The following is a 21,794-nucleotide window of genomic DNA, read 5'->3' on the forward strand; positions in this document are numbered from 1 at the left end:
CACAGAATATCTCAAAACTTGACCACATCTTGCATCTCTCTGGATTTGGAGATGCACACCATCGCCTCCTTCACTCACAAGCCATCATCCTGCTCACTGGCAACAGCTTTCTGCCAATAGTCACTCAAATGGGCTTTGCAGCATATCCAGCAGTATTTCTAACCTTATAAAACTGCAGGAATAGCTCTCTCAAAGAGCAGCAGCACACTGATAAGCTGGTCTTTTGCTTCTTTTTACAGTAAGAAGCATCAAAGGGCACGACTGGCTGATCACAGCCCCAGCAATGGATCCAAAAGAGATGCAGAGTATCAGTTCTGTAACGCTGACAACAGCCAGGCAGGCAGCACAGAGAGCTTTAAAGCAACCTTAACCAACTATGGTGGGCAGATGTAGCAGCATGAGCTCTGCTCCAAAGCCACTTGAGAGGCAAGGGAGCACTGCCCTGCCTGCAAGCTCTGCGCTCCCACAGCACCAAGCTGAAAGCTAGCTTGGCCTTTGTTGCACACCACACTGTCACACTCTGGTGGAGACACATTCCTTGCAGGAAGTCAGAAGGCTGATGTTTTATCAGCTCTAACACAAACCCTCCAACCTGTTCTCATATCAGCTGAGAAGTTATGATGTGATAAGGGACTACACCTTCTGCAGGTAGTTGATAAAGTGAGGCTGTAACTTCAGTGCTCTTACTTCACCTAAGTTAGACGCCAAGATAGAAAGCAAAATGATGTCTTGAAATTCCTTCTTTCTCTCTCTGCCTTGAAGTATATTATTTCTTCTCCTGTAGGCCAATGGTGGAGAACTATCAAAATGCTCATTAACACTGCCCTCTTTCCTTGGAACAGATCGTGTCTACCACAAAACTCTGTGCTCAGAACCACAGAGGAGGCAGCATCCTCTTCTAGTATTTGGAAAAGAAAGGAAGCTGAACAGCAACAGCCTCAATAGCTTTTGGTTATCTGAAGTTACAAAGTTTACTGGAGTACAGGGATGCTCCAGGGAAGTTTAATTTCTCTTTGAAACCCTATGTCCTTCTAGGGCTAGAACTGGTTCCAGCACTGCAGATGCATGATGAAGGGCTGCCTTTAGGAAAAACACATTCTCTTCCTAAAATACAAGCAGCATGTGAATACAAACACTCAACAAAAAGAACTTCTGGACTTGAAACCTTGCCACCTGACAGGCCCCAGGGTCTCCTGCTTTGCTACCAGCTGCTGCTGCAGAAGACTACAGATCTCCTGTAGGTCCTCAGTGACATTTGCCAACACTCTGAAAATCCTCCAGCATTTCAAATGGTACTAGATGCCTGCCCTTAGGCATCTGAATCAAGCTCCTTATGTCCAGCCAAGAAAAATGAGGTTTTGAATTAAAAAGCAACAAACCCTTTCCTCTTGAGGAGTTTCCTCCTCTTCCTTTATCCCTAACAGATTCTTGTCATTACAATACTTTGCCTATACCTCCAGGCTTGTTTGCAAACTCTGCTCCAGCTTTTGCCAGCAACATAGGCAGGATTACCAGAGTGTTTTGGACAACTAGTGTGTGTGTGAACTACTCAGCAAAGGCACAGCAAAGCAACTCCCACCACAAAGCACCGGATTATCTATATTGGGCTCACAGGGCTCCAAGGCCCATTTGGAAAAAAAAATACAACAAATAACACACACTCCCTGTGCAATCTCTGCCATAAACAGAGGCACCTTAGCTCTACTCATGGGGGAACATCTCTTCTCCTTCTTTGTTCACTATTTGCTTCAAGTAATGAAATTTGTTACTTCTTTTGGCTGCACACTTAGGAACAGAGCATGTCTAAGTCTGAAACTTTCTAAAAAGCATGAAGCTTACTCTGTATGCATTACACAGCCATGCTTGGCTGAAACAAGCTTATTGAGGCTTGGAGGTAAAGCCCCAAAAAGATTCAATTCAACTGTACATACGACAGACTAAGGATATTACATCAAGGGACAGAATACTACCAATCTGGAACTCTCAGACAAACAAAACAATTCCTTGAGATCTGGCTAGACAACATCCCTGTAACAGAAAAACAGAGGATATGTGGGAGGAAGCAACACTGTTAGGTCTAAGGACATTGTCAAGAAGGGAAAGAGAAGACTCCACTTGACTGTCAAAGGCCCTCTAGGCCCTCAAAGTCCAGCAACAGGCACTTCTCTTGTTCCCCATGTGGCAGCTGGCCATTCCCTTTGGAACAAGGCTGCACAGGACAGTGTGAAAGGAGGCAGGGACATTCTGCGTGCCAGCTTTCAGAGAACATGGAAGTGCAACAAATAAACCACTTGCATCAGCTTCTGCAAACAGGCCTTTGCAGACTGGGAAGTCTGCCTTGCAGTTCCATGGAAATCACAGAATATCCTGAGTTGGAAGGGACTCCCAAGGATTGAGTCCAACTCCTGGTGCTGAACAGAGTTGGACCCCAACAGCTCCACCATGTGCCTGAAACTGTTGTCCAAATGCTCCTTGAGCTCTGGCAGGGTTGGGGCCAGGCTGGCTCCCTGGGGAGCCTGTTTCAGCACCCAACCACCCTCTGGAGGAAGAAACTTTTCCTAATATCCAAGTCCTTGCCATTTAGCATCTCCCAACAGCGCAGGCCAAAGGCAGCTCCCACCACACACAGCCTGTGCCTGTCAGGCCAAGCTTCAAAGGCTGGTAGACACCAAAGCCCAGCCTAATCAACAGGCTGAGCTGCCCACTCAGAAATCAGTATTTTGGTTATCACATACTGCCTCATTCCTCTAAAATACCTCAGAGACTAACACTCTTTTCAAGCTTATTTTTTGGGGGCCAGCCTGAATGACTCTGCTGTCCCTGAGGTCTGGACATCATAAATGTTAATTAAAACACTACGAAATCATTAGTGATTGCTATATGCATTGAAGCCTTCCAGTGGTATCTAAACAGCATCCTTTATGTGTGGTTAAAGCAATAGAAATGGGGATAAAATTTTCAAGAGCATCTAAACTGGAAAGCACAAATCTTATCAGACAGGGGCTTTCATTTGACATCCTGTTTTTCCCAGCAGGAAGTTCACACTTCCCTAGTTCTGGGTCTTTATTACTGCTACTGCACAATAGTTTGCTGTTTCATCATTTGGGAGGATGACAAGTGTTTATGAGGCTGTGGCCCAAACCAAATCACAGAAATGAGTGGCTGGAGATAGAAAAGAACAGAATTATCTTAAACTGACTCTGCTGCAGGAAGAAATATGTTCTTGCAGCTGCTCAGGTTATTTCCTACAGCTTTACTCTTGGTAACTCTTGCTTAACCCTGGTTTGGCATTGTATCACAGCTCATTAAAAATGACTGGTCTGTAAGCCATGGGAAGGAAGATAGCCAGCAACAACAGGGTCTCCTAGCAAACAGATATGAAAAATGGCAAAACTGACAAATGCATCCTTGGCAAAAACAGACAGTGTTGATCAGAACAGATACACACCAAGGCACAATGCCAAACACTCTGCATGTAGATGGAGACAGGAAAACCAAAGTCACAGGTTGATTATCTGTCAGGTCCTGTTAAAACTGAAAGCAGTTAATCCAACTGTGATAAATTAAGGTAGGCAATGTGCAAAGGTATTCAACATATCCTTCAATATTAATGATTATCACTAGATTTTGAGGCACATACTGGAAAACAAGATTAAAACCAGGAGCTTATGTTTGAATGACAGCTATTAAAGGCAGTGCACTAGTGATCAAAAAGTTCCCATATTATTCCAAACTCGACCTCAAATTTCTTGTGTCAAGCAGGCAATTTTCTTTCAAAGGCATTTCAATGCAAAATGAACTTTAAAAAGGAGAAAAAGACTCCAATAATGGAAGAGGAGACAATGTAAGGCACACCAAATATCTCCACTATGCTTATTTCCCTTTATTTGTAATTCTGCATAGTGTTCTGCTTCTCCCACCTTTACACTGCTTTTTTAATTAAAAAAAAAATTCATTAGCTCTAGAGTGTGTCTTGTCTGCATCGTCTTGGACACTACCCTAACATTTAAACAAGCACTGCAAGTATAACTAGCACAGCTGGAAGTAACTTGAACTTTGCTTCTATTTCCTGTGAAGGGGGAAAAAAAGCAAATACCCAGTAACTACAACTTCCTGTATTTAAAACATATGCAAGGATTTAATTGTATGGCTTATTCCTGTCTATCTTCCTTCCAAGCCTATGGCAAGCCATTAAACTTACTGATCTACTTTCTTCAAAAGAGTCGTTAATGTAGAAGTCCTTTTATATTTGAGCAGACAGCAATCCACATTAGGATAACACAAACTCATTTGGAAATGAAACAACAACATGATATGGCATATAGAATAGTATGGGTTTTTTTAACAAAAAACACTGTTTTTTAAATGATAAAAAGATGTTGATACTTCTATTGGACCCACATCTGGGAGAGGAACAGTAGGAGCCAGTTTAAGGTTTATGCTCTCTTTCAATCACTTTGCTCTACTTAGCCCAACTTTCCAGGGAGAATCCTAAAAAACACCAGTGGAAAGGGATTTCCTGGACATACAGACCCTCTGGAAAATCTGATAAAAAGCTTGTGACTAGAGGCTCCTCAGAACTAGACAAACATTGAGCACAGCTTTTTTAATGCTTATTCTGGCTAACCTACACCACACATCCCTTTTAGTGGGAGCAAGCAGCACCTGAAGCGACATTGTGAAGGAATTACTTACGTTCTAAGCCCGGCATTCTCTAATACCAGCTCTTCCAAGCGACTGGACCTACTCACCACTCGCAGTATCTGCTCACAGAGATCAGTGGACTGCCACAGAAAAGACAGAACAGAGTTAAAGAACACAAACACGGAACAGACAGTTATCGAGTTAAGCTGTACGTTGTAATGGGACCCAGGCCACAACCATCTTCTTGTTATACATAAATAAGAAAGTAAAAATACCAGAAACATTCAGGAGAGTGAACAGAAGACTTCTGGAAAAGACTTAAGAGAAGCAGGAGGCAGACTAAAAGCAAGTAACTAATGAATCAGGCTGCCTAACCAAAAAGGGCAGAATTTTTATAATGAGAGTGAAAACAATCTAAATCATGTGGTTCAGGAAAAACTCTCACTCAATTTTAAAAGAAATCTTAATCATATGCACACTACTTCTGCAGAAAAAAAGTGGTAACTAGTGCAAAGGAGAATGAATAAAGCCTGACCAGGAATGACAACTAAACACAAAGAAATATGTTAGAAGGCAAACAAACAAAAAAAAATCCCAAAAACCTCAGGAGCAAAAGTACTCTAGCTAGAGAGGTCCTCCAAAGGCTCCCTAGGACTAGTGGTTAAGGGCCAGTATATTTGAGTATGAATTCTTCCAGCCTATGGAGAAGCAAATCCCATCTCATGTTCTTTCTGTGGTTGAATTCTAGAATTTGCATGGATATTTGCAAGTGCCATGAACAAAACATGACAACAAAAGAGTTTGTTTGCTCTGCTCATTCAGATAGAGAGAGAAAACCGTAATCATTCAAAAGCCATGCAATGAACTCTGTACATCATCACCTTTTATTACAAACTTTTATTTTGCTTCTGGATTTGACTTTTCTTTTTCCCCCTACAGCTCATACTAACCAGCATTCATGTGATATCCAAAGCTGAATTTCAGTCATGATCATGAAGTGCTGAAACTATTCTATTACCTGCCTTTAAAGACTACAATGTGACATTCATACCTGGGGTATCTTTGTCTCTAATGACCATCTGACATTTTCTAGTTTGTGTATTTTTTAGGGTTTGTGGTTTTTTTTTTTTACTTTTAAACTAACTGAATGTTCAAAAAAACCCACTCTAAACAAAACAAATCTGCTCTACCACTCACGTAAAATCTTATTAATCCTTTATGCGGTAAAGGTTGACAACTTTTGGTGAAGACAGTCGACTCAGCCATCTTCCCAATGCTTTCTTTACCATCCATGTTTTAACAATTCAGAATATTACCACAATATTTCTACAGTACTGTGACTGCAAGTGGAAAGTTTCATGCCTGTACTGTAAAATCAATGTGGGCACTGTGCATCAAACACAATGCCAGAGTGGGACTCGTGAAACACAATGCACTCGGTGGCCTCCGGACACGTCTGACCTCATAGTGACCCTTGGCAGTGCTCTTAGGGCATGGATTTACTGCCCAACAATCTACATTTTCCTCATTTTTGACTTAAAAATTAAATGTGTGGACGATAAGAGGTTGGGTTTTTTAAGTAACTGATGCATTTCCTAGACTGACTAAGTTTATTTGTTTTCCACAGGAAAGCTACTAAGAAAAAACCCTGAAACATTCACATAAATATATCTCAGATAACATGGCCAGGTTTTGTTCTAAACAAACTACACCAGTCAGTCTTCTAACTAAGCAAACTATCTCATTTCACTGAAGCAGAAACTGATTAATGGCATTGTACCTTTTAACAATGTTGATTTTAACAGCAAACTACAACAGTGCTAAAAATACCACCACCTTCATTCTGTGCATAACTTTGAGAGAGATCTCCCAGCAGGAAAGAAGTTTTTTTGCCTACTCTTTTGCCAAGTTCCTACTGAATTTTCATTGGAAATGATAGCTTAGCAATATAATAGCTTAGCAATATAATGGCATCAATTTAAACAAGAGGAAATGTAACACTAATTTTTAAAGGCAAAAGCTTCTGGAGGCAAGCATAAAAGCAGTTTCTCAAGCAAACCACTAACTCCACCTGTGACTACAGTCTTCAGGAGAAATAGCATATTTTGACATATTTAAATTGTCACTGAATTACTGCTTTTCTTGGCCCTTTTTTCAGTCGTCTAACTTGTTTAGACATGCCCTGTTTTTGTTTTTAGCAATGAAAACGGATATGGAAAAATACTGGTGGCACACATCAATGTTTTGGAAAACTGGGAGAGAAAATAATCAAGTTGCAATGAAAATTACACAGAAAAAATGTGCTTTATGCAGGAAAAAATCCACATAATCTTGGCCTTTTGTCTTCACCTCCAAAAGTAACTAAGATTTCTGGCTGCTTTGAAGTTAGTTTCCAATCAGTCACATAATATTGTCTGGGGGAGTCAGCAATGCCTAATGAAGTTTTATAGGCCACTACTTTCAACCAACAAAGTTTTCAAACCGCATCATTTGAAATTTTGACAAGACCTCATTCTCAGCAGTGCTTTTACGGTGCAAACTGACTATCCAACAGTTTATATTTTTCTGATACAATTCCAGGGAAAAAAAATTTGGCAACAGATTGCCTAGTTGTATTTGCTAAAAATATTTCACTTTAAAAAATGTAACAGTATCCTTTAAAACACAGCACAGCCTGGTAGAAGCAGATATATTGTTTCAATTTATTACTTACTAATTTCAGATCCTTGGAGGACAGCTTTGTAAACCACTGATTATACTCCAGAGCAGCAACTATAGGTATTAAGTCTCTAGAAAAGAAAAAACACTTTTACACACATTTCATATAACTGACATTTGAAACAATCTCCTAAGTGTTCTTCCATATCTCATTCCCCATAGTTTTGCAATGCTAATTGCCTACCATCCCCATTACACAAAGCTCTTCATTCTAAAAAATAGCAGCTGCACGTCTTCCTCTTATTTTAATAAAAATTTCTGGCTGGACAACTAGCATCCATTCTAGTATGAATTTTTAAATCAGGAATTTGTCTGGGCTGCCATTCCTACTTTTAGCATAACTTTTTCTTCAGCCTGTGACATGTTTAAGCCTCTTAATCACCTCTAATTATAATTTAGCATGACGCTAAAAAGCTTTTTGGCAGTCTGATGATTTAATAGAATTCCATGACTGAATGCTTCTAGAGAACACCACCTTGTCTCATCTCTTATAGTTAAATTCCCCCAGGAAACAGGAGACCTGCAACAGGATAATGCGACATTCAGCACAAACCCTCCTTAATTGCGAAAGGGATTTCACAAATGAAATTCTAAATTATTCCCATTTTCTTCACTCCAAGCCTCTTAACGCGATCTGCTCTCCCTGTGTTAAGTTCCTGCAGCAGCAGGCGTTGATGAATGTCACGTCTGCACGCTCCCCCCAGCAGATTCATTCATCAAGCACTATCACACCATTTAACAGTGCAGCACTCTGATCAGTTTGGTGCTGCATATTAAACACTTACACACACCTACACAGAGGCTTAACAGCTCCTTAGAAAGTCCTTGTGTCTTCATAATGAAATAAAGAGCTGTAACATACATAAACTAACTCATCAAACCAGCAAACCAGTGCCTTTCAAGCCTGTTTTTCTAGGGAGAATTTTTAAAGTATTGGCTTTGATAAGCTAGTCCAACCCCGCCCAATCCTTCATTCAGGACATACGCAGGTACACGGGTCTGCACTTAACATGCAGCACCCTTCTCCCATATTCTTTTTATTCTTCCCCTCCTCCAGTTTTCCTCTGCAAACACGCAGACACTTTGGGGAGATTGTTAAACACACAGGAAAGCCAGGAGACAAGGCGACATCACGTGGACAAGCAATCCACGGGCTATATTGGGAACTGCAGTAGCTACATTTGGAAGCACAACCATCACTAAGGTAACAGATTCGAAGGTGCAGCATTTTGCAGCAAAAGGCTGTAGCTCACCAACTGAGAAGCTCATGCAAATAGACATTTTCACACTCCTGCAAAGGAACTAGTGTGGGGTGCCCTTCAAGGATTTAAGCCATCTTTCCATCTTGTTCACAGCACACATCACGTTGTGTGGTGAATTCGTTTCCACAAGCAGAGCAGAGACTTAGCAGCTTTGTCGAGTGTATAGATTTATTTCTGTCCCCCGCGTTGTTTTTGCTCCTACACAAACACACACCACACACACACTTCATCTCCATGTAAAGCACTAACTAACTGCAGAAATGTTAGGTGAGAAAAAATAACAACCCAGAAGTACCTCCCCCTTAGGCTGGGCAGGCAGGAATCTTTCCATGGAGTATGGAATGCCCACAGACAGAGAAATTTGCTTCTCCCTCTGTGGTTCCCTGGTAAGATGACTAAGGTGGTAATGGATTTGCAGCTTTGATGCCTCCCTTGCCACTGCCTTTGCCTTGGAAGTGGAATGAATGTAAGAGCAATTTTTCAGGTGAAATTTTGGTTTGTTCATACAGCAGTAACCATGCAGCACAGCTGGGCACACAGTGGACAGGCTGGCACCGGTGGAGCAGAGTTGGTCATGCTGTGGAGCACCACCTCCAAAAGCAGCAGAAGGTACCACGAGCATTTGTAGGTCAGCTGTCAGCAGCAGCCCAGTTCCTCAAAGGAACAGCAGGACAATGATTGGGGATCACCAAGTGCAAGTGTTCACACTGCCAGGGAGCTGGTAAGGCAGCTTGGAGGGCTGGCAAGAGCTCAGCTCTTCTGGACAGGAGCGTGGCTGCAGACAGAGCTTGCCTGAGGCTGTGCCTTTCTCCCCCTTCTTTCTGCGGCTCGGGAGAGAAATGGCTGAAGGACAGACAAGGGCTGCTCCGTCTCGGGGGCAGAGCTATGACACTTTCAAGAAATACTTAAAGAAGAGAACTTGCAAATCAGCTGGGCTGATTTATTTTAAAATATTCCTGTCCAGCTGCAACAATGTTTCTTGAATAGTTTAATCTTTGGCGGTATCCAAGGCCTGTTGTTCAAACCCCCGTCATGCACACATCTGCCTGGGACCTCCACAAACACCAACTGCTCCCCTCCACACATCTCTTTCCCTACTCCCAACATTCCTGCAGACAGTGGAGTCCCTGCCTGTTCTGCAAGCAGCTGTACTTATTGTCTACAAACTTTGCTTTATCAAATTCTACCATCTGATTTTAAGGGAAGACTTTTTGTTCCAGTTTCTGAAGGTGCTTCTGACCAGTGGGTCAGAAGGGTGCCCTTCAGGAATTTACCTCTAATCCTTCTCTTGCTTTAAGCTCATTTAACCCAAATATTCTTGTTATCGAGTTTTTCTTTTCAAAATTATATATTGCTTGATTCATTTTATTCTATTGCAGTCTAGATGTGGTTTTAACAATAACCTGAATTCTTTTCCAATATGGTATGAAAGAAAACTAAGAACCAGTTACAATAGCAGGGCATTCTCATAACTTTCCCTCACTGAGTTACACTGAGGTGTTCACATTAATTAAAATTGCCATCCAGAATAAAGTAGTATTTATGAAAGATAAATCTGTGCCATCTTAAAGTAAAAACAGATTCTGTACTTCTGGAATGCAGGTAATCTCTCCAAGCCTCAACAAGATTCCAGTGTATCTAATGCTTTCACATTTTTTCAACCTCCCAGTCCCCCCACGTATTTCAGATGGCAAGAAATCTTAACAGCACAATGAAAAAAATCTAAACAATTACATTTTTTTTAAACTTTTTTGAATATCCAAATAAGCTAATACATATGCAACACAGATGAAGATCATGCAACCATATCAAATAAGCCCTTTTTCACTTTTCACTTTGGGTCTTTTCTTTTTTTAACAATTATTTGGTTCACAACACAACATAGCTTCATATAAAACCTCAGAAGTCATGTTCCCATGCAGCAAGCCATGCTGTGATGCTCTGGGAACTTAAATTCATCTATAATTCATGCCATCTTATGTTGACCTTTAACTGAAATGTTTTACTTGGAAAAACACAAATTGTTTATTTTTGCAATGCATAGCCCTGTATTTAGAGAACTGAGGCACCTTCCTACCTTGCTCCAGAGCTCCTACACAACAAACTATATAGGTTCAGCAACCTCAAAAATTAGGTGAATGGGATATACAACAGTCTCTCAAAATCCAAAAGAATAATGACACACTGTGAATTTACACAGTAAATTCACAGCAGCTCCACTGTCTTAAACAGATTGGAAAATGCTTACAAACATTCTTGAATTGACTGGGATTTCCATTCCTAATTTGTATTTTTAGTGAATAACAAGGGTTTGGCTTTCTTAAAATTTTCATCTTCTTGAAATTTAAATCCAAAATGTGTTCTTTAGTTCAGTCCTCAACATGTAGATGTTCTCATCACAAGATGGATTCCATAGCATCTAAATGGCTCCAAAATAGATTTGAATCTTTGGACTTAGACAAGAAAAGACTTTGCTTAAGAGCACAAACACATTTCTTCAGCAATTTTGTAAGGTATATTTTAATGAAAATATTTTCTAAAACAACAAGCCCCATTATCTCATTTTCTGGAAACCAAACTCATTTGCACCTGTTGAGATATTCTAAATATTTAAAACAATTCTATCTACTCTTTCCTAATGAATTGTTCAAACATTTATTATCTATTGAGGCTGGGTATCTGTAGGTGACTTTCTCAAGAATGTCCCAGAGTCTTCTCATCACTTCCTCTTGCAATAAATGTTTAAGGCATCATTAAGTTCTTGCCCCAAATTTGCTTGTGCTTAATAGTATTCCTTCCCTTATCCTCTTTCAGCAAGGCTCAACCAAGGAAAGAGTCTTTGGCTACATCTGCCACACACCAGCTGCAGCCCTGTAGCCTTGCGTTCCCTCTGAGTTGGTCAACACAGATACTGCTTGGTAACTTTGCCAAGGGATTCACTGCAGGCTGTGAAAATGTGGCACAGAAAATGAGCTACATCTTTGAATGGGACATTCTGCAAGTTCACACACCAGACAGCTTAAACCTGCAAAGAATGCTGCGGCAAAATACTCTTATTTACCTACCTCCATGTCAAGCCTTTCTGTTATGATATTTTAACATTGTATCTGTGGTAGATCCTAAATTCTTTCACTGGTTTCTCCCAAAGAAACAAATGCTTTCTCGATCTTATTTACACTTTCTTAAATTTTTCAGTTTCCTTTGTATAATGACAAATTTTAGTTAAGCTTCCCTCCCATTTTCTCCTACTTGTAATATCTCCAAATTCAACTTTCTCAGAATCCAATTTTCTCAGCCAGCTAAATTCAGTAAACTAAACACAACACTTAGCTAGGCTTCACCATCTCACAGCAAAATTACCCTCAATTAGTTCCTTTCTGGAAGTACATATTTTTGATAGCATCTATTATAAGTGAAGAGACAACTGGCTGGAATTCAGTTGAACAACTTAAACCTTCTACTGACTTGCTGACAAAAATTAATTTCCTTTACTGTGTACACCATGAGAAAAAAGATTCTGCAGAAGTAAAGACTTCATAATTTCCTTTTTTGCTTTGCCCACCAGATGTAGATGCATGTTTTATCTGCTGAATTTGAGCTCTTATATCTGCCATCACAGAAAAAGTATCTATCTCTAACTTTTTGGATTGCTTCCAATAAGAAAATATATTTATCTTCTCTGGCTCCTGAATGAAATGAGGTTTCCATGGGGCTTTTGTGCAAAAACAGCAGCTTTGTGCTGAAAACCTAAAATGCTGCATATGGTAATTTCACAGTAACAGCTATGGGGCCATCCCACTTGATCAGTATTAGCATGATTACTGCACATGGTTTACCTGTGGTCAAGGTGGCTGAAGTCTTGCAAATTCAACTCTCTGGTATCTTGTGTCAGATAAATCGTATCAACGTCCTGTTAAAAATACAAAACCAAATACACCTTTACAGAACTGTAGTGGGGTATTTTTTGTCAAGCATTATGGATTTACCTGTTCTTTCATTATTAGTACAGGTAGCTAAAAAAGAGCTTCAGAACAAGACAGGCACTTACCCACTGCACTTCCTCTCTGTAGGGAAATCCAAGCCAGTCACAAACACAGGCATACATCTGCGAAAAGCCTCCTACAAACAACCCAAGAGACTCTTTAACACAGTAGTCACACAAGCAAACAAATGTACATCTAAAAGGACACTTCAATACTTAAATATCCAGTTTTTAAAACTCACTGTCTTTTTCTCTCAGAAGACTATGCATTGTGCTTATGAAAGGAACAGAGACTATCCTATCTTCACGTGGTAAGTTGCAAGAAAGCCTAATATAGTGCCTTCACCTACCAATCGTAAGTCTGCCTCATACTAATTACACCTTAAAACTAATTACACCTTTACAAGCTTCTGCCCAAAATAGAATTAAACTTCCTGACACTGCAATTCCAGCCCTCTTCTATATTTGATCATTTAAATTCCTTCTCACCACAAGGTCCAAGTTCTGCCACAGTCTGACTGTCCCACAGGGCCTGGAGATTAGCCAGTCTTTCTGAAGGCTCCATAGTTACTTTTTTCATAATCCTCCTAGATGGAAAAGAGGGGGAAAACATAATTCATGACTTTGAAAGTATTTTTAAACACATAAACCTTTTTTATTTTAAGAGCATTTTTAAATGAGTGTATAGGAAGAATTACCATTTTTAATACAACCCACTTTCCTTCCTAAAAGGCCATTATGCAGCACAGCAGGAGTAACAGTCATTCATTCATTCTTTCGCTCTTTCTTTTGATTAACCCTGTGACAATTGGAGCAACAAAATCCTTTTGTATTGCAGGACCACTCCATGTAAGGAGGCTTGTGGCCCTCATCTGACACCAGGACACCCAAAGTAGGGAAGAGACATGGTATTAATGGCTACCCTGAAACCACTGCTGTACATACACTGCTTTTATGCAGAAATAGCACCATGGTGCAAAGAGCTGAGCAGTTCCATGTGGCCTCTAGGCCGCACTCTAGATATCCAGCTCCAATCTTTGTAATTTGGTAGCAGTTTTCTTCCCTAGACAGACAAGAAACAATACCTTCCTACCTTTTAAGAAATAAATTACCTGGTTTTCTGAATGACAAGACTGCCTCATAAACTATAGGATTTATGAGGGGTCTGAGGGGGTGGGAGGTGGAGCAGAAGAGAATTAATAAAAAACTGGAGAAATCTCTTCCCTCCTTTGTTGTCTGATCTGGTCCTCTATCATGTACACAACTCCAATGCCTTCATTTTGGAAAACTGTTATCTGAGAGCAAGAAATTTGATTTCTTTTCTGGGAAACAAGCACTCCATAGAGCTACCCACTGCTCCAGCAATGTTCTCAAGAAAACCCACAGAAAACATATAGAGAGTTCAAGGCCTTCATAAACAACCAGAGAAACAAACAGTCTTGCAACACTCTTTATTCTTTTTGTCTACATTTCTCACATTATTACTGAGATTTTATAGCAACCCTCATCACAAACATTAAGTTGATGTTCATGTTTTTGAAAGAAGACCTCAATCTCCCCTAAGACAGTTAACTACACTGCCCAAGAGGAAAACTGGAAGTGGGAAAAAAATGGAAACAAAAAAAAAGAAACTGCCATCTAGAGTTTATGAACTTGATTTCCTACTCCACCTACAGGAAAGGTGAATAATAAAGACATGCACCCAAAATAAAACATGTAAGTTTAGCCTGACCATTCACATCTAGAGTCTTGTCACTAAAGTTCACTTGTAAAAATCAACATGTCTGGGAGAAAACTTTTCCACAGCCCTTTTTTTTTCTAATAATGCTGAAAACCAGGAACTGAAGAGAATACAGTAGAGCTGCATGACTTGGTAGAGAATGATGAAAATGAGGCAATGACTGAGAACAAGGAAAATAAAATGAGGAAAAACTACTGAGAATTGCTGCAAGATGATAGAATCCAGAGACACAGGTATGAGAGAAAACCAAAGGCACAAGTAAGGCAATGAAAAGAAAAGCCAGACAAGGAGACAAATAATTCAAGGAGTCAGTTAAACCATAGGAAGTATATGACAAGACTGCCCAGGGCTTAGTTTTGAAGAACAAGGTTCACAATCATGTGCATTGTTTCACAAACACTGAAAGTAAATGGAACTTCTCCCTCCTCTCCCAACTCAGATTTTACTTCTGGTGGGGAAAAAATAAAACAGAACATGGAGCCAGTTACAACAAAAAGATAGAACCTATGCTGTACCTGAGGCTGGAGAGGCAAGAGGGTAAAATAAAAACTTAAGACCTCAAATAACTGCACCCCCCATTCAACCCAAAAGCTCTTGTGACCCTACAGGATGACAAACAGTCTACCAATGCTCTACACCATGTCCTGGCTCTGCCATACATCTGGACAGAAGTTTAGTGCTTATGGATATGATTCTTATATCCTCAGTGTATTTCTGAGATCAGGGTGGGGAGACCAGCAGGCAAAAAGGGGTGGCTTGTCACTGCTTCCATACAATCTGTTCCCACTAGAGGTGCCCTAAAGGATACTTACACTGGTGAGAGTCCAGGAAATATCTTCCTGAGGCAGGTCCCGATGTGTGCCAGCACCTCGTTCACATCCTCTGAGGATGCCATCTTCATGGAGATGCTGCATTTCTCTGTCTCCATAATCAACTATAACCAAAAGTTCAAGAGGTTGAGAAGAGTATCATATAATTCATGTTGATAAATGAAACAGGAAAACGTTTTAAATGCCAGTTGGATGCTCATAGGAATTTGTTATTCTTTAAGACATGACACAGCAATGCACCAGGTAAAGTTTCTGAAAGTTGTTCTTGAACGTACAAAGACCCCCGTATTCAAACTTTGCTTTTTCTAACAGTGCTCTGCTTCCCACGGGAACACAATTTTCAAAGGATCCTGACCTCAGCTGACACTTTGAAAACCAAGAAATTTCACAGCATTGTCCTCTTTTGAAACATGTCCCAGAACACCAGGAGAAGCAAGCACAGCCTGGCAGGAAACTATTGAATGAGCAGGGTGCCTGTTTCCTCTGGCAAAAAGTAAAAGTCTTTAATGGCTGTGATCCTCTGGAAAAGCTCTAATGCTTTGTTCTGTGCTGCTTAAGAAAATGCTGTGGTGCTGTGCTGTCTGTCTGTGCAGATGAAGCAGTAACTCAGCCAGGATGATTGTCCTGCTGTCTGGGAGATGTGTGCTTCAGAGAGGGGGACAAATAAAGCCTTTTGCAATGTGCCTCTCTTAGATATTGAGTGTTCAGAACCAAATCAGATTAGGGTATGAGTGACACATCAGCTCTGCTGCTGCTTTTGGCTGCATCACAGGAAGCAATGTAATGTTTCTGCTGACTCCAGTGTGAATAGTTAGCACAGCCCAAGCCATCACCTTTTAGACAGGAAGCTGTGCATGCATGCATGAGGAATAAATAAGGGAAGACAGATAGGAGGAGAGGGGACACTATGCAGTAAGATACAGGGAACTGTTTCTTATTGAAGCTGCTCACAGAGCTCTCTTGGTTCCCAATCCATGCCCAGGGTCACCACCATGATGATCCTAGAAGAGGCTGTATTACCCCTAAAGCACACTGAGACTATTCACACTTTTTACCATCAATTCAACTCCCTTCTGAGCCTGTTGCCACCACCCCCTGACGATGAATGAGTGGGCAACTTACCACAGTTTTCATCATCGCCAATATAAGCACAACATTTCCTGATATTCCTCTGTCTATTTGCTCACTTCTCTTACAGTAGGAAGCTCTTCATGGTTCTCTGCAAGATGCCTAACACAAAACTATACCCTTCTGATATCACAGCTATAATATGCTGTTTGCAGGAAAACTGCAACAAAAACATTTGCTCCACAAGAAATAATCTAGGATTCTCTCTGCCTTCAGTTAGAAGTCCCACACAATTCAAACACAAATGAATGTAAACGTGAAAAACCTTAAGAAATATTTTAGGAACAGTGTACGCTCATTGAGGCTGCTGAAAATCTCTTGTAAATACTGCTACAACAGTGATTGTCTATGCCTCCAGGAATAATTAGTAATAGTTACCTGGCATTTTAGTACCTTAATTTAAAAAAAAGCCACAAAAACTTAGAATTTAGTAAATGTCTCCCCATTAAAACACCTGGACCTTTTATTTTCCCTCCTTTAAGGAAAGCTTCAAAAGACAGGTTAAAAGACAAGATGTTAATACAATGAGAGCTTTTCAGAGTTCAAAGTAGCTCAGGCACTCCTATTCCTTAAAAGCTCTTTAAAAGCCAAACACACATGAAACACATGAAGACTTTGATACAATTGAACTGTCAAATCTTGTCAACATGCTCAGATTATGAATTAAAAACGCTCTAAAGGCATTCTTCTTTTCAGCACCTTCCCTTTGACATTACTTTTTTGGGCACGTAACTTGCTGTCAAATATATTTTGTGTTGAACCCAGTAAAGGCACAAAGAACAGTTGAAAGCAAAGCATTCCTGCCTGCAATGTAAGCAGTAGCTTTGGGCTGCCCCATAAAGGTTTTCACCACAGAAGCCACTGCAGCTTGTGTGGTGCTGATTGCATACCAGCCACCACTCCTTTACAAGCTCTGAAAAAAAGATCCACTTATGATACAAATGGAAACTTGCACCATACTGAACTAGAGAAAACCCCTATCTATTTCTAACCATTATTCCAAGTGCACGGACATTCCTAAAAATGACTCTTTAAATTCTTATTGTTATTTTTAAGACTTTAGACCAGAAAGAATGCAAGAAGACAAATGCACAGTGTGCTCAGTGGAAGGAGACACCTGCACAGCAGAGCATTACATCCTTGACTGGCACAGATTTAGCAATGAGTAAACAAGTATCTTTTATCTAGAATGCACTCACCTGGCCTGGCTTACTGGAAGTTACTCCTTGGATTTCCAAGTAGCTGAAAGTTAGTTCTAACTGTAGTTAGAAAAGAAAACACCACATTAGTGCAAACATCATCTTATTTTAAAGAGCACTTAAACTTCTCAATGATGTTAAGAAAACCTTCAGCAGGCTACTCATATTTAATATCAGTTTCTGTAATTGACACTAAGTATTTCTTAATACCTGGACCCATTTTTCATTTAAAAATTACTTACATTTGTTTGTTACAGGTTTAAATGGTTATTAGAGATTATAGGAATACCACACTGGATATTTTACTGCAAGCAATAAGCACATAAAGCTTACAATCAATTTTATGAAAAAAATTTCCTATAAAAAGCATCATTAATACAATACACTACTGACGTGTATTCTTGTGGCTGATTAATCATTTATTACAATCTTTACAGCTTCACAATTATTCATTAGTTACATTGATCCCAGATGTGAAAAATTTTACTGCACAGAAGCTAAAGGGACATGTATGTACATTATACATATATATGAATAAAAATATATGAATATATATACATATATACGAATAACATCTATAAATAAGTAAATAAAGATATGAACATAAGTGTCCAAGGACTGCTTTAGCTTATCTAAAAGTATGAGAGGAAATGATACGTAAACTTTGAGTGGTTTATTTGAATGACAGTCAGACTAGGCAGGGAAGAACACACTGATTCCATGACTCTAAATGGAATCTTAGAAGGTGGCAGGGAATTCTTCTCCAAGGACAAATCTAGGGCTACAGGGAGTGTAGCTAAGACCTGAATTCACAATTATGTCGACAATCATCTTGACAACTGAGATCTACAGAAAGAAACAAACCTCTTGGACTGAATAGTGACGACAGGGCAAGACATTAGCTCATTTCCTTTTAGTTATCATTAAAACCATTGCAACTGAGCAGTCTGCCTGATTGCACAAAGTTTCCTGTACTTTATCTTATCCTAGGTTCACAGTCAGGGTGCTCCCAGGCTAACTGGCAAGCACCATATCTTTCTATTCCTGTATTTGTGAAAAAGTCAGCCCTGAATGACTACTGGGGTGCTCAGAATCCAGACACAACTAACAAGACTCCCTCCCTGTGAAGGCTGGAACAGCACATTGGAAAGCCAGGAACAGAGGTACCAGCTTCCAACCATCAAAAATCTTTCCAAAAAACCTTTGTTATGACTGTCTCTTTGTTGTCTATTTTCTGAATCTTTATCCCTTCAGTCGCCCTCATGATTTGGCAGCATCCGAAGACACAAACACCCCTCCCATTTCTGTGCAAAGTTCACTTTCTGCCGAAGGCCTTTCTTGGTGAACTAACTTTACTCTGAAGTTTTGGGGACTTGATGTGCTTCATCTCCCACATTCTGCTGCAGGGGCAGCACCCACAGCAAACAGGCACTTTCAGGGGTGCCATCACATCTGGTTATGAAGCAAGTGCAGGGAACTGAGGGAGAACCAGCACAAGCCTCTTCTCAGGGCTCACACCAACACTCTGCATTTCCCCAAGTGCAAGGCATTCATTTCTCTTCAGTGCTTTATTTCTAAGCTAGGCCTAGCAATCTTTTGTGATGACACAGCCCTGTGCAGTTGACTCAGGGTAGAGAGAAGAAAAAAACTAAATCCACAAAAAAAAAAAAAATCTATAGCAGCTATTGTTGGCTACTGGATTAAGCAGGACTATACACACAGAAGGGAAAAGTTCTTTTTTTTCCCAGTACTAATTAAATATTTCTTTGCCTAAATCACAATGAAATTTTAGGGGGGAAGTTTCTGTAATTAAAATCCTTCATATTTTGAAAATTTTTTACCTATCAACTTGAGGGTTCTTTTTTTTTGCTAAAGTATGTATGTCCAAACACATGCATAAAAAGTGTCATTACATGCATACACAATCAAAAATATTTGAAAAGTTCACACAGATCCAGTCTCAGGAATTTAGTCTGCAAATCCTCTTGCCTATAATTAACAAATATCAGGAAACATGGCACTATATCTACAGCTCATCTTTAGTTCATTTTTTCTAGTTAAAAATATGAATTTATAGTTCTTGCTTTGCAGCAAAAATGTTAAGCATGTTGTAAACATCATCTACTTCAAACTAAGAAACAATTTTTACAAGGTTTTAAAAGGCATTTCCTCATTTATTACCCAAAATTATATGTTTTTAAAATCTTCTTAAAAAGTTATGTGTGCCTCTCATTTAGGAACCTTTCACTTAACCAGACAGCTAATTTCACAATTTTCAATTTTTTCAACCAAAACTTAATGAAAGTTGCACTAGAAATGCATCCGCAGATCTGAATTACATTCCTACAAATATTTTATATGCTTATTTGTGGGCTTGATGACACATCCAACATTACTAATGTTGCAATATAGACTGTAGCGAGAATTAGCAACCTTTAAGCACTGTCCTTCCATCCCAATCAGTCCGTGTTGATTAGTGAGCATGAACTGATTGGACCAGAGTGTGAAGTTTAGAGGTGGCCATTGTAATATCTTCGATCTAAGGATAATAGTGAGAGTTGGTGTCGGAGTTGAACAACATTAATTCTTTCTAACTTTGATCCTTGTTTAGTAGATACATCTCAACAGCATTGTTTAAGCAAAAGTAAAGCTTGGAATCGAATGCAGCAGTAACAGTTACTCAGAACTGGCCATCTCTAGGCATACTCTATTTTGTTAGAGGTCCCCAGAGAAATAAGGTGTCTTTGCTGAACGTTCTCAGCTGTCTTTCGAGGAGTTACTGCCTGACAGGTATATGGAAGTACTGGGGCTCAGAAAGCTTCTCAGCAGCTATTGAAAATACTACAAACATTAGAAAATTTGCTAAGTTTGACTAACCCTGCTAGAAATGCATTTTCAACCATCCTAATAATTGTTCAGACCTAAAAAGTTTAATTTTTACATAAATCATAAGCACAGCTTCTCATCATCTTCCTTCCATTTGTTATCACAAAAATTACTTTTCTACTTACAGAATACATATTTTAGATCTAAGTGAAAACAAAACCAAGTTTTTCAACTGTGCAAATCTATTTAATGAGTTCTGAGAATTGTCTGAAGCACTCAACTAAACAGAGTTATCACTTAGTACTCCAAGCCTCAGCCTTCAAGAGCTTTTTGATGACTTATAATGGTTTGCTATTGTTTAACAAAATCATGATTACCACCTGTCTATCACATTGCCCTTGCACTGATGCCTGAGCTGTTCATCAACTGGATCTATCTTTCCAAGCAAGCAAAAGCCCTGGCTGAAAGCTGCAGTGATTCAAACACCAACAGAAAACCAACTGGAGACATCTGTGCTGCAGGGACAGGGTGATCGACTGAGGAAAATGAGTATCAGCAGAAATTCAAGCTGCAGTTCATCCTACCTGTCAGTCGGCATCTTCAAATTATTGCTATGGATGGTCACATTTACAGTGACCATAACTGAAAACTTGGCATCAATAATTCCATTTATGGATTCTGGTATTTCTATAAAGTGTGTGTATAAATACACACACACACACATTAGACACACACATGTCAAATACAAAAAAATAGGATACGTGCCAAATTCCCATTCACTGATTCCAAGCTGGACGAGATTCTTTTACATCAGTCATTTTCTTATTCATGTGGAAATCATATTTCTCTTCTATAACAATCTTTATGAATTGTCACAGGCACAGAAAAAAAAATTCACCAGCATTGGTGAGGCAAGTTGCCAAACTGCTTTTCAAAATGAACAGCAAAAATCATTAGAAAACAGCAGCATTTAATAAAACTCAGAGTTTCTGCCTCCAAATCAAATGCAATCCTATTTGACATTACAAACACTAGAGGGAATAATACCATCAGCTTGATTGCACATAAACTGTCCTTCTATAACATTCATCAGGCTCCTCTCACAGTTCTTCACGTTGGAGTTTACAATGCAACTCTTCAGCCACCTGCATTTCTAGAAATTAAAATTCCTCTGGAAAAGGAGTGTGTGGATATATATATATTTTTTTAATATATATAAAAAATTTCATTTAAGGCATATACTAACAGAAGCACCATTCTAACTCAAAACCATGCAACATACCATTCCTCAGTTTTGTGGTTTTTTTAACAGATGTACATAACTAAAATATGCTAATTTTTGCTACTTAGTTTATGTAACTTTCATTTGTTGCCCCAGAGTATTTATAGGAACACAGTGATTTTACCTTGGTGGGAATCCGAGACGTTAAAAGAAACGCCCGACATGATGCCAGCACCTATTGA

At 39.5% G+C, this 21,794-nt stretch overlaps 1 protein-coding gene across 4 annotated transcripts in view; it reads right to left on the bottom strand.

Annotated features, from left to right (window-relative positions):
* The window catches only part of CARMIL1 (capping protein regulator and myosin 1 linker 1), a 188,935-nt gene that overhangs the window by 89,249 nt on the left and 77,892 nt on the right, over positions 1–21,794 (bottom strand). For all 4 annotated transcript variants that reach the window (XM_063164873.1, XM_063164853.1, XM_063164863.1 and 1 more), the window contains exons 3-10: positions 21,737–21,787; positions 17,505–17,564; positions 15,160–15,281; positions 13,096–13,193; positions 12,673–12,743; positions 12,461–12,534; positions 7,358–7,433; positions 4,696–4,784 (exon numbers count right to left, since the gene is read on the bottom strand). In XM_063164873.1, the coding sequence (XP_063020943.1) occupies positions 4,696–4,784; positions 7,358–7,433; positions 12,461–12,534; positions 12,673–12,743; positions 13,096–13,193; positions 15,160–15,281; positions 17,505–17,564; positions 21,737–21,787 (641 nt within the window). The remainder of the gene's footprint in view (positions 1–4,695; positions 4,785–7,357; positions 7,434–12,460; positions 12,535–12,672; positions 12,744–13,095; positions 13,194–15,159; positions 15,282–17,504; positions 17,565–21,736; positions 21,788–21,794) is intronic.

Source organism: Melospiza melodia, chromosome 1, assembly GCF_035770615.1.
Source record: "Melospiza melodia melodia isolate bMelMel2 chromosome 1, bMelMel2.pri, whole genome shotgun sequence".
NCBI classification, from domain to species: Eukaryota; Metazoa; Chordata; class Aves; order Passeriformes; family Passerellidae; genus Melospiza; species Melospiza melodia.